General features: G+C 38.0%; 1 protein-coding gene across 5 annotated transcripts in view; it reads left to right on the forward strand.

Annotated features, from left to right (window-relative positions):
* The first annotated feature begins 235 nt into the window (after window positions 1-235).
* Window positions 236-14,222, forward strand: part of Spock3 (SPARC (osteonectin), cwcv and kazal like domains proteoglycan 3) — a 436,085-nt gene continuing 422,098 nt past the window's right edge. For 4 of the 5 annotated variants that reach the window (XM_052162254.1, XM_052162255.1, XM_052162256.1 and 1 more), the window contains exon 1: window positions 236-424. In XM_052162254.1, coding sequence (XP_052018214.1) covers window positions 236-424 — 189 coding nt within the window. Of the gene's footprint in view, window positions 434-14,222 lie in introns of all 5 variants that reach the window. The other variant, XM_052162253.1, reaches the window with a different exon arrangement.

The raw sequence follows: 14,222 nt of genomic DNA on the forward strand, positions 1-14,222 counted from the left end.
ACTCTCGCTGCTTGGGGCTTCCTTCCTTAGACACCCTCTTCTTCTCCCTTGGGTCTGCGTGTGTGTGAGTGCCCTGGTTTGGGGTTGAAGCCTCCTGGAAGGGGGACATCCCTGTCACTGCTGGTCTCCCCTTCTCTCCAACCCGTCCTCGCTGATGCATGCCTTCCAGGGGCGCCCCCATCTTCGCACCCGGTCTCTGACACCGCTCCCTACCCTGGTTGTGTCTCCTTCCCAGATGCTCAAGGTGTCAGCCTTATTGTGTGTGTGTGCGGCGGCTTGGTGCAGCCAGACTCTTGCAGCTGCGGCGGCGGTGGCTGTGGCCGGGGGGCGGTCGGACGGCGGTAATTTTCTGGACGAAAAACAATGGCTCACCACAATCTCTCAGTATGACAAGGAAGTCGGACAGTGGAACAAATTCCGAGACGTAAGTGATGCGCACCCGTCTCCAGCCAAGCGCTTTTGCCTTGGCCGCTAGAGGTGGGGAAGGGGCTAGGTTTTCTAAGGAACGGGGTTGGGGGGGAGTTGGGGTGATAAAGCTTGTATCCTGTAACTGTGGAACTTAGAAGTCTCCCCTCCCCTCCAGAGAGCTTAAGTAGGTATTTGCTTGTTACATATGCTTCTGAGTTAGGTCACACCAGGTTCTGTCTCTTCCCCCTTTTCCACCTCACCTTGCCCCATTTTTTGCCCCCAAAGGTTTGCGAAGTAGCTGCTTCGACCTTCTCAACTTTTGAATGGTGTTTCTGGCACTAGTAAACACAGCAGGGTGCCTGTGCTGTTGCCTGGCTATAACGTAACTAGGATCGATCTCCTTACTAATGGCCCATTAAGGAATTTGAGGGAGGAGGTATAAAGATGTAACATTTATAAATGCCTGCTCTCTCTCTCTCTCTCTTTCTCTCTCTCTCTCTCCCCGGGTGGGAGGTTGTTTGGCGGCTTCAGTCCGCAGAAGTTGAAATGCTGCTGATTACGTAAAAACCGTTCATCAGATTCTATTTCTATATCCACTTACTTACCCTGGAACACTTTGGTTTTGTGTGTACTGGGGTGATGGGGAGGAATTGGAGCAGCAATGAAAGAGTTAAAGTGTAGAATCCCTTTGGAGTTTTCTAAAGAGCTCTTTAAAAGCGACCAGCTTTAGAGACTCCCACATGTATTTGCCTGGAGCCAATAGCCAGGACTAGTCACCACGCACCCTGATCTGAATAGAGTCCTATGAGACTATTTGCTTCTGTGCCCAAAGCCTTGAACTAGACTGATGCCCCAGGAGATCATTCTGACCTCCAAATACCATCTCTAGGCTACCCTGTGAAACCCAGGCAGGGGTTTGAGAGTTGGCAGAGTGATTCATATTCCTTGTCTAGCCTTGTGATGACATTTGTGAGACTGCCTGTCTGAGTCAATCAGGAGTGCTTTCCCAGTGTGTGAGTTAACTTCTCCCATTAGCTCAGGTTCTCACGGTTAGGAAAACAAATGGGAGTCTGGACTAATTCTCATCCTGGATACCTCAATCGCTTCTCCCATCACAGCTCTGTAAAGTAACTGGCAAAGGAAGTCTCACGGAGAGGTTTCATAGAAATGTGACTATGGTTTAAATGCAAATCCAGATGATACTCGGCGCGAATAGACAGCATGGGAAATGACTGGGCTCATTCTTCCTTGCAGGACTCAGTTTTGCTTTATGAATGAAATGTGAACATCACTATTTTTGTTAAATGAATGTTCTTTACTCTTGTAAATGCAGAGCTCTCTCGCGTACCTGCTTTAAGCTAACACTGATATTAAGTACAGCCAGAAATAAGCAAACAGATATTTTGTACCAGGAGAGAATTGCCGTTTATCATGCCCTTACTTGAGAAAAGAAATATTGAAAATTTTGGCAGTGTTTGAACAGTACTTCCAATATTGACAGATATTTATTGGATGACTACTATCTTTTAAAATGAATTTTAGGTATGACTAACACATTTGTAAGTCTTGTCTCTTCCAGGGGTCTCTGATTTTAGCTAAATTGATTTAATAGTAAGAGAAAGCAGTTGACTTTTATTCAGCATGTGAGCATTTGAGCTGCAAAAAGCTGGGATGCTGATTGTAAAAGGTGAATCTTCTAGGTCTCAGGCACCCGACTTCAGTAGACACAGAGTATGTCTACCACATCATGCTCACTCGTGTGTTTTCACTAGAGAAGTCCATCAAAAATGTAATGTAGAAGATATATATATATATATATATATATATATATATATATATATATATATATATATGCCTTTTTCATATATGCAACACATAAAATGTAACTGATTTGTTAAAAATTAAGTCATATTTTAGACCAACCATGCCACTATGAGCAGGCAGGGAGATAAGGAGAACTAGGTTTATGTTTACCTTTATAAACCTGTTGCTCCTTGTTGAGAAGGAAGTGGCAATCTCCAGTGTGGCTTCTGTTCAGCCCTCAGTGCATCAGGTACAACCTTGTGCAGACCACCCAAAAAACTGGTGTCTTCATAGTTTCTTGGCACTGGGGCAGCTCCTTAGCATTTTTATCAGTGCAAAGGGGGGCTAATATTTTAGACACATTTTTGGTGCAAGCACGTGGTTTTGAAATGTGAATTCTGTCTTACAGAGTCTATCTCTAATGTCCGTTTGAGCTTCCTATCTGAAATGATCTGTTTCACATGAGAGAAAAGCAAACAGACAAGGGCCTCGGAGACTCTTCTTATAAACACAATAACTTAGGCAAATTCTCTTCATGCTTCTTTCATAAAAAGATAATTGAAATAATTCATAGATGATTCTTCTGCATAATATTATCAGGGATAATTAGTAGTGAAATTAATTCTTATTTTCTTTCCTGTAAAGCTAGTATTATTTTACAAGTAAGCCCTTGAAGGTTCAACTGTGCCCTCATTTGAATTGCATTTTAGAACTTTATTGTATATATAATTACAATTAAATACCAAGAAACTAGCATTTCTTTTTTACATTATATATATATATATATATATATATATATATACATGCATACATAGGTTGTAGTAAATCTTTAAAGATGAGGAACAGAACACCCCTGGTAACAGTTTCCTCAGTAAAAATCAAGGAAAAGAATGAAACTAAAGGAAAGATGAACATGAGTATTATTAATAAAGGAAAATCTCTGAATATTTTTGGCTACTTTACACTATCAATTTGTATGATACCCTTTATTTTGTTATATTCCTTGTCTTTTTAACATATATAAATACAATTTTATAACACAGGAAACTTTTATTACTTTAAAGATAAATTCTAGCAGACTCTTTAATTCTTGTGTTTTAGGAAGAAAAATAAAGCTTAAATTCACCCAACATTTTAGCAGAAGACAAGGTATTTAAAACTTACTAAATAGAACCAGTAAGGTAAATTCAAGGTATATTTATAGGAATTTAAAATGAGATAAGGAGTTTCAGGTCGGCTGAGCAGGAGACCTAAGTTCAATCTCTTATCACACACAGGCAGACAGAAAGACAGACAGATACACAGTCACACACACACACACTCACACACACACATACACACACGAGAGAGAGAGAGAGAGAGAGAGAGAGAGAAGGAGAGATGGGGAGGGAAAGAGAGGCGCACATATACACACAAAGGTTGTGGAGGGCAATACAGAGGGAGGCGAATTAAAATTAATAAAAGCTTAAAAACATAATAAAAACTCCAACTCTTCTTTCAAAACAGTATGTTTTGTAGACATACCAGATGAATGCCTTTCCCCCCCCCCAAACACTGTTGGGTTGTGATATTAATTACACACATTCCCTCAGTGGAAGAATTTCCTTTATCTAAGAGCTGGACCTAAAAGTAATCTCCTCCTCTCTCACCCTTTCATACATATTGAGACAATAAAGTGGAAAATGAGTCATTACCTCAAATGGCTCATATATAATACATTTTAAGCTTTTATGTCCCATAAGTTCAATTAAAGAACACCCTTATCCTGTGATCAGTGAGTAAAGAATTTGTAAACCAATGAAGAACTCAGGAACACATAATTCGATACACTCATCAAGCCTTTATATTGTTGATTTCACTGAAGCACCTGTGTTAATTAAAGCAAAGAGAAAATATGAGAGACCTTTAAGTACTGTTCATTGGAAGGAGTAAAATAAAAGCATAGAAAAAGAAATTCATATGGCGGTGGTAATTTTAGTACACCATAGGAGAAAGTCAAGATTTCACCTTTAAACTGAAACTTTAAGCTTTAGTCGGAATTAAATTTATGTTTTAAAAATTCCATGGATCTCACTTTTAACTTATTTCAAGAAATGATTACCATAGATGTTGTAAAAGGTCCACAATCAAGTTTTGGTTTATAAGTACTACTTAAATAATTGTTTTTTTTTTTTTATTTTCTATATTCTTTGTTTACATTCCAAATGATTTCCCCTTTCCCAGTTCCCCCCTCCCCATATGTCCCATAAGCCTTCTTCTCTCCACCCATTCTCCAATCACCTCCCTCCTTTTTCTCTGTCCTGATACTCTCCTACAATTCTAGACCAAGCCTTTCCAGGATCAGGACCTTCTCCTTATTTCTTCATGGGAGTCATTTGTTATGCTAATTGTGCCTTGGGTATTCAGAGCTTCTGGGCTAATTAATATCCACTTATCAGAGATTGCATTCCATGTCTATCCTTTTGTGATTGGGTTACCTCACTTAGGATGATATTTTCCAGTTCCAACCATTTGCCTAAAAAGTCATGAATTCATTGTTTTTAATTGCTGAGTAGTATTCCATAGTGTAAATATACTACATTTTCTGTATCTATTCCTCCATTAAGGGACATCTGGGTTCTTTCCAGCTTCTGGCTATTATAAATAAGGCTGCTATGAACATAATGGAGGATGTGTCTTTATTGCATGCCACTGAATCCTTTGGGTATATGCCCAGGAGTGGTATAGCAGGGTCCTCTGGAAGTGTCATGCCCAGTTTTCTGAGGAACCACCAGACTGATTTCCATAGTGGTTATACCATCTTACAATCCCACCAGCAGTGGAGGAGTGTTCCCCTTTCTCCACATCCTCTCCAACACCTGCCTGCTGTCTCCTGAGTTTTTAACCTTAGCCATTCTGACTGGTGTGAGGTGAAATCTCAGGGATGTTTTGATTGCATTTCCCTAATGACCATCATTATGTTGAGCATTTCTTAAGGTACTTCTCGGCCATCTGAATTTCTTCAGGTGAAAATTCTTTGTTTAGCTCTGTACCCCATTTTTAATAGGGTTATTTGGTTCCCTGAGGTCTAACCTCTTGAGCTCTTTGTATATATTGGATATTAACCCTCTATCGGATGTAGGGTTGGTGAAGATGTTTTCCCAATTTGTTGGTTGCCATTTTGTCCTTTTGACACAGCTGGCCTCCTGCTCTGCCTGGAGATGGGGTGCTATGGCCTAGGCTGTTCTGGATCCAGAGGCTCAGACCGGAAGGCTCCTGCCAGAGGCCTCAGGACTGGATCCTCTGCTCTGCCTCAGGGCCAGACTCACCAGTGCATGCTCCCTCTTCACAGCTGGCCTCCGGGTGCACAGCTGGCGTCCTGCACTGCCTGGAGAGGGCCCCCATGGCCCAGGCTGTTCCTGATCCAGAGGTGGAGACCTAAATAATTGTTAATGTTCACTGGCAGTAACAAAATCTTCCATTTAAATTTAAGAATTTAACCTAAAACATGTGAAAATCTCTTAAAAATATGATGCACATGGAAAAGCATTTTTGTTCTGATGACACCACATTTTTAGCTCAAAGGGCTCAAGTGTCTCTGAGGCTTATCAGTGATAATTTTATTTCATAAAAAGTAGCTGAATAGGGTTTTTAAGGAATAAATAAACCTTTCTTATCTTCTACTTTTCCTTTAACCCACTTTTTCATCTGAGCTGAGGCTGTTGAATGTATGGATCGTTGGAGACGTGATGACAGGTCACAAGAAGGAATCTTTCCTGGGCTCCAGATACTCAGTGTTTCAGTTATAATATTGTCTTTTGTTAGGGAGTCAATAAAACAGTTGTCTTATATATGTACTTTCAGTCCTCTATCAGTTAAAGTTATTGCATTTTATATATAAATATAAATGTGTATATGTGTATGTATGTATTTATGTATGTATGTATAAAGGATCTTTCAGTTGACTGTAGCTTTCAGGTTAGTGAGGCAGTCTTGTGATCTTGAGTACTGGGTGTAACTTTAGCGTATTTGTGGGCTCCTCACTCATGCTGCCTTATGGTTAGTAACTGAGTTCTAGTAATTCTCTTTGCAATAGTATATCACACAAATCAAATTATCAAGCATAAAGAAATTGTTAATAATGTGGATAAGTTTACATAGTTAATGGTTAACCTTTGTTTAGGAATATCATCCCAAAAATTGAAATCATAGTTTCTTTTCTATTGCTTGATCAAGGAAACTTATAAAAGAAAGTGTCTGACTTGGTGCTCATGGTTCCAGAAAGTTAGAGTCCATGGCCATCATGCCAGGAGCATGTTAGCAGGAATGGTACTGGAGCAGATTCTAAGAACCTGTGTCTAGATCTACAGCATTTGAAATGACATTTGAAAATTCTAATCTAATCCCCATTGATATACTTACTTCAACAAGGCTCATTCTTTATTAGATATTTTCTTTATTTACATTTCAAATGTTATCCCCTTTCCTGGTTTCCCCTCTGAAAACACCTTATTCTATCTCCCCTCCTCCTGCTCACTAACACCCACTCTAACTTCCTTGCCCTGGCATTCCCCTATATTGGGGCATCTTGCCTTCTCAGAACCAAGGGCCTCTTCTCCCTTTGATGTTCAACAAGGCCATCCTCTGCTACATATGCAGCTGGGGCCATGGGTCCCTCCATGTGTACTCTTTGGTTGGAAGTTTAGTTCCTGGGAGCTCTGGGGGGGAGGTACTGGTTGTTTCATATTGTTGTTCCTCCATGGGGCTGCAAACTCCTTCAGCTCCTTGCATTCTTCTTCTCGTTCCTCCATTAGGGACCCTGTGCTCAGTCCAATGGTTGGCTGAGAGAATCCACCTCTGTATTTGTCAGGCACTTGCAGAGCTTCTCAGGAGACAGCTATATCAGGCTCCTGTCAGCAAGCGCTCGCTGGCATCTACCAAAAGATCTTTACCATCCCTATATCTGACAGAGGGCTAATATCCAATATATACAGAGAACTCAAGAAATTAGATTCCAGAGAACCAAATAACCCTACTAAAATGGGGTATACAGCTAAACAAGGAATTCTGAACTGAGGACTACTGAATGTCTGAGAAGCACCTTAAGAAATGTTCAACATTCTTAGTCATCAGGGAAATGCAAATCAAACAACCTTGAGATTCCACCTCACATCATTCAGAATGGCTAAGATCAAAGGCTCATTTTTTAAACCTTTGAAAATGGGTTCACCAACTGGAAAACAAGATTTTAAGTGTATAATCCTAGGGTAGCTATTCTCATTCAAACCACCAGAAGATGTGTCTAACACAAATGCAAATATTGACAATTATGTGTCTGTATTTATGGACATACAAGACACGTGAATGGTATGTGTATGTGACTGTGTGTATGTGTGAACTCACTTTCCAGATATTGAATCCAGATTCTGATGCTTGTTAAATGTATGCTCTGGTACTGAACTATACTTCTTGACCCCTGTTGCTTATATTTTATTATAGTCAAGATCAGAGTTTTCTCCTGAGAAGTCTATTAATTTTTTATATTTTCATTAGTGTGTTCTTATTATTGTTTTACTTTGATGATAATGCCACTGTTTGGTTCTTAGGAGCTGCTTTACCATATGTACACATTTGCAGGTCAGAGTACATGGAGGGCTATAGAGTAAATTAAAATTAATATGGGTCTAGTATTCATGTTGTTTAAACCCCAAACATATTTAATCTACAAAAAAAAACAATGAAATTTCCAAAGGAAGCAATAGAGTAACATGGCTACTTTGAGGTCAATAAATCACTGAGGCAATACGGACTCATTCTTTCCAGTATCTAAACTCTAATCACCTGAATCCTAGCTGGGCCATGGTTCTGTTAACACCTCCATGTCCCCCTTCTCCCTTTCGACTCCACTATCAGTCTGTACTCACCAGTGCGGATTTCGGGTTGATGATTCTCAGGCCCAGTATCACAGGATAAAGGAAACTAGGCAGAGAATATTTCTTGACTTACCAATTTCTGCAGCTGGCATCATGGTGTGTCTCTCTGTTGAGAATTCTTCTTTTCTGACCATTTAGTTAATATCTGTTATGAACTCATCCTAGTAAACATGTTGTGAAGCAAAAATTATATTTTACTCTCTACTAACTTCTAGTTATTTCAAAATTAGCTATATGGGATAGTATTTCTCCTTGTGTATGTAATATTTTTGTATGTAAGAATATATAATATAGACATTTACATTGAAATATATTGTCATATTAATATATGTAACATTTTATGTGTATGTATCTTTAAATAGGTACAGAAAACAAAAATCAATACTAACATTGGAATATATATCTATTCATATATATCATATACAGTTTCCATAGTATATATAACATGGTCCATAAAAAGCTTTAACCCTTCTCAGATGATTTTAATGCATGTTAGAATTTCTTTCTTAATGATGCTTAGGTAGAGATGATCTCATTTGCTGTTACCTGTGTGGCCACAGTACAGTCTTCTCACAGGAAGAAGGCTTCTTAAACTTATAAGCTATATATTCAAAAAGCGCATCATTCTCTGCCAAGAACCTTTTTACTTCCAACTTGAGCAATGAGACTATGAGTTGAATGCTTTTAGATCTTATGAATCTGACTCAGAATGGCATTTTATGTTCTTATTCAATTTTCATTTTGATGATTTCATGATCTGGGTCAAAATTGTATTTTATTTTATGTTCTTACTTTTAAAGGATGATCTTTGAATCTTCAGTACACATATTCTAGTTCCTCAAGCTTTTGGAGTCTTTAGATGTCTTTTCTCATTTGTGAAAAACTTTTCATCTTTTCTGCTCTCAATGTTTCCTATTTTTACAATTTACGTAGGTTGTTGGACAATGAAATTCTTATTGTTCAAGGTCAGAGTCCTTACTCCAGCCTATAGTTCACCAACAATAACAGCAATAACTCTATCAGAGTTACTGCAAAGAATATTTAAATATAAGATATTATATTCATGTACATTATATTTTGCTGTACACTGACAAGAAGAAAGCCTTTAAGTATTGCTTCTTTTAACTGTTATATTTTATTAGACAGTTCCATATCTGGCTGCCCAAGAACTGTTCATGCAGTCCAAAGGTTTCAGATTTGCTTTCTCAAGCAGTGACCTACACAAATGGGAGATTTCTGTCTAGCAAGACTCAAGAGAGTTCTAAGAAAAGAAACTCCTTCATGTCTTGACCTATGAGTGTTTACACATTATATCTGCTTGTATAGCTTTAATCATAATTTATTTATATGGCAACATTTAGGTACCTGGGTGACAAGGAAGTTTAAACTGCACTGGAGAAAGACTAATATTAAGAAAAATGGGTGCATAAATCTACTAATGTATGCAAGTGTCTATCATTACTGTATTTGGTCATCCTCTCTTAAATATCATTGTAAATACCTTTTGATTCACAGTGGAGCTCCTGCCCCTATTGATAACAAGTTTTATATTTGCCTGTAAGCTTTTTGTGTTGCATTCAGGTTATTTTTCACCATAATTTTATACCGTTACTCTATTCTCTTATCAATGAAGAACAAGAAAAGGGATAGTGCTCAGGGCAGGACTGAAGCACTTATTATCCAAGACTGCAGGCTTAGGAGTCTGGTGGCAGTCATATGTTAGTTCTTAGGAGCTTTCTGGTGGTCAGAACCAATGAAGAACATCCAATAGGATACTGCAAGGAGGGTGATGACCAAGTTTGTTTACCTGTCTGGACATCATTTAGCTTGTTCTCTGGGAAGTCATTTTCAGCTACAACCATTTGGTAATAAGTCTAGAATGTCTTTTGTGAGACGTTGATGATTATTGATGGTAGACTTTTGTGTTGGTTTGGTTTTGGTGGAGGAATTTATAATTTACTTCCTATACCCTTTGTTAAAAGACAGGATGCTCTATTGCATCCAGATACTGTTTGGCTTGATGGAGAAACAAAGAAATACAACTAATAACAAGGAACTTTCTTCAGAATAACACTAGTAATCTTGTCCCTGTCCAGTTAATGTAGCTCCTACTCTTCGAAGCTAAGGAGATTCTTTTGGGCACTAGGATCTCTTGGGCAGTTCAGAGGTAGGAACAGAACAAATCTGATTTGTCAGACCCTGCTCTATAGACTTTGCACTTTGACTGTTGTTACTTGACATTAGGAGATGACAGACACCTTGGAGATGAACTGAGCCTCTTAATTCAGAAATACAATATTTTGTTAGTTCAGCAGAATTACTTAATGGATAATAATAACCTTTAATAGTTGCATGAGTATAAGGACAATTCTTTGCGAGAAAAATGTTATTATTTTATTTGCTATTTTGTTATGAAAATAAAAACAACTAAATTCCTCCCTATTGCAGCACCCCATACTATTATTTTTCCTTAGCTTTTAGCATTTGCCAGATTCATTTGTTGACCTTAGTAGAAACATTATACTCTATATTACAGAGATGAATTATATGTAACATCAAAATAGTTTTTATAAGTAAGATCAAATGGCGAGTGGTGTAAATGTGAATTACCTATTTGCTGGTAGTATGCTGAATGTTTTATGTGCATTAATATCATGCAGGTACACCGAATTAATTGTTGTACATTCCTCCTAATCAGATACCACATTTGTTTTCTAAACACAACAGGTAAAATAAACTATATTTGAATTTTTTCAAAATATTTTAGTGAAATGTTGTGATTTATATATTTATTTGTTGAAAACTCTAAGCAAATTCAACAATTATGGTAACATAAATTACATTCATTTATATCGTGCAATGGAGATATTTGGGTATAATTATAAATAAGTATATAATAAATGCAAAAATTTAAATACATTATAAAAACTATTATCAAGGAAAAGAGATGGTAATGAACCAGTAGACTCAGAATTCACAGAAAAAAATGTAAGTTCCTTTGTGTATTTGGGGATTGGAAGGTTACCGTGAATTCAACAGGTTTTGGGTAAAAAATGAGACCATTGTTAGAAAGCCATTTGATACAATTAATGGCAGTCACTATTATCAAATGGCTTCAGATAAAGTAAATGCATACTTGCCTGCAGTTTACATATAAATAGAGTATTCAGATCTTTATTGGACGAGGACAGCAGTGTGCTTATTCAAAATATCAAGAGAGGGAATTAGTAAAAATACAAGAAAATTAGTGCAGATTCGGTCATGGCTAGACATTGATAGGAGTCTAATCACAGAAAGCCATCTTGCATGTGCCTCGTTTTCCTACTTCTAATGATAAGACGAAAGACAAGAGAGCAGCAGAAGACACTTTGGAAACCCCAGTAAAAAAAATTGCATTAGGTGAATTAAAAAAAATTAACTTCTCAGCTACCTGTCTTTAAATCACATCTCTACTGAGGACAACTTCTGCATAAAAAAATTGCACATGCACACATGTACAATTTTTCCATTACATACGTGAGAAAATGAGAAATAAAACATATAAGCTAGTGAACTTCATTCAGTGAGGTTTATAGTATTGATAATTCTGAGCTTTAGACGGAGTAAAATCCTGATAAAACTGTCACAGCTCAAAACTGTAGCATGCCAAAATGTGTTTACACACATAATCTACGGAAAGTCATAGCTTAACCGATTTTGTTAACTGGAGAGAACTGATTGTTTTTCCTGGGGATCACATGGCTGTTGAGAGCTGTGCTTACTGATGCTGTCCAGGGCAAGATAAACTATCGTACAGTGTATACTGTGAGTCCATGCAAAGATCAAGGTTTTAATTGCACTGTGTGTGATGTTTCATAGCATCCTGAATCTGGGAAAATATCTTGACACTTATACAAGGCCTTGTGCTGGCATTTGGGAAGCAAAGTTCTTCTTGTCAAACACAAGAGCAATAATGTTTCTTTTCTATAATTGCTGTTCTGCTCCTTATTACAGACTGGGACTTTTGGACATTTAATATGGTTCAGTATAGTGTTTTGTATGCACACTATATTTCAATGTTAATTATCATAAAATGTATAACATTTATAATGTTTACAATTCTGCATTCATTTCAAGTTGCAGGTTTTCATTCTGATACACACAGTTTCAATAACTGTATCCTTTAAACTTCAAATTCTATACCCACTGAAGGACCTTCCATCTTTTTTTTATTGTTTGTTTTATTCGATATATTTTTATTTACATTTCAAATGATTTCCCCTTTTCTGGCCCCCCTCTCCCCAAAGTCACATAAGCCCCCTTCCCTCCCCCTGTTCTCCCACCCACCCTTTCCCCCTTCCCTGTTCTGGTTTTGCCTTATACTGCTACACCGAGTCTTTCCAGAGCCAGGGGCCACTCCTCCGTTCTTCTTGTACCTCATTTGATGTGTGGATTATGTTTTAGGTATCTATTCAGCCATTAGAAGCAATGAATTCATGAAATTCTTAGGCAAATGGATGGAGCTGGAGAACATAATACTAAGTGAGGTAACCCAGTCTCAAAAGAACACTCATGGTATGCACTCACCGATAAGTGGATATTAGCCAGGACCTTCCATCTTATCAGCCCCTGGTAACCACTATCCTACTTTCTGTTTCTATTAATTTCACTACATATTTTATGTAAATGAAATCACACCAGAAGTGTTCTTCTGTAACTGGTCAATTCCCCTTTGATGATTGTCTACCTTCAAGTTTAAATATGGTGTAGCATGCTACATATTTGTTTTGTTAATTCATGTATATGTGCATGTTCACATTTGTGTGCAAGTTAAAACTCATGTGTACACTTGTTTGTGGGAATGCATGAACATTTGTTTGCATGTGGGTGTTAGCCAAAAGCTAACAATGGGTGTTCTCATAGCCTTTCCAGCTTATTTTTTGAAAAGAGTTTCTAAGAACCTGGTAATATGAGCTGGTCCAAAAGACCTAAGAATCCTCCTGTCTCCACATCCCCAATGCTGGTATCCCAGCACACACAGCCGACCTGTTGGGGATTAAACTTTAGTGTTTAGGCTTGCCCACCAAACATCTTACTGGCTGAGCTATTTCCCCATCTCTGACTTACATCTGTTCTGCGAGTTAATAATATTCCATTTTATATATACACACCATCTTGGTTTGTCCATTCACATGTTTATATGCAATTAGCTGTGTCTAAGTCATAAGAACTGTTGCTACCATCATTAATGGATATGAAAAATATCAAGACTCTACTCTCACATACTTATTCATGTACTTACAGTGGAATTCTGTATTATGTGATGCTTTTATTTTCCCTTATTTTGTTAAAAAAAATCACATTTATTTATGTGAATGTTTGTACTAGGAAGCCACAGAACCCCTCTCTTCCTGTGTGTGTGTGTGTGTGTTTGTGTGTGTGTGTGCACGTGCGCACGCGTGTGTGTTGGGGATGGACTAAAGGACACATTGCATAGGTCAGTCTTCTTCTTATCGTCTTACAGCACATGGGTGTCAAAGTAAACCCCAGGTTTAGTGACCTGTGCCTTTACATACTGAGCCTCATTTTGAGTTTTTAGAAGAAACTACCATATTGTTCATCATAGTTTAACATATCATGGAACTGCTTTGCATTTCCATCAACAATGCCCCAGGATGAGCTGCTTCTTCATTCATAAGTACAGTAAAAATATTTTTTTAACGCGGTCGCAGACCTGCTAATGATTTGAAGTTATCCCACCCTGAGGCCTTAATTTATATGTTTCTAAAGATGACTTCTGGCATTCTTTTCTATATTTGCCAGCAACTTCTCTATCACTAATAGAAGTGGTTCTATTTAACTACTCCACCTGTGTTTTATTTTTTTATTTTGTATTACTTGTATATATATTTTTAAATCCAGTCATTATCCCCCTCCCTGACTGCCCTCCCACAGTCCTTCCTCTCGTTCCTCCTCATCCTGTCTCCAAGAGAATGTCCACACCTCCACCCCGCCAGACCTTCCCACTCCTTGTGGCCTCAAGTCTCTCCAGAATTAGGAGCATCTCCTCTCACCGAGGCCAGCCCAGCCCAGACAGTCCTCAGTTCTATATATGCCAGG

The sequence above is a fragment of the Apodemus sylvaticus genome, chromosome 18 (genome assembly GCF_947179515.1).
Source record: "Apodemus sylvaticus chromosome 18, mApoSyl1.1, whole genome shotgun sequence".
NCBI lineage: Eukaryota > Metazoa > Chordata > Mammalia > Rodentia > Muridae > Apodemus > Apodemus sylvaticus.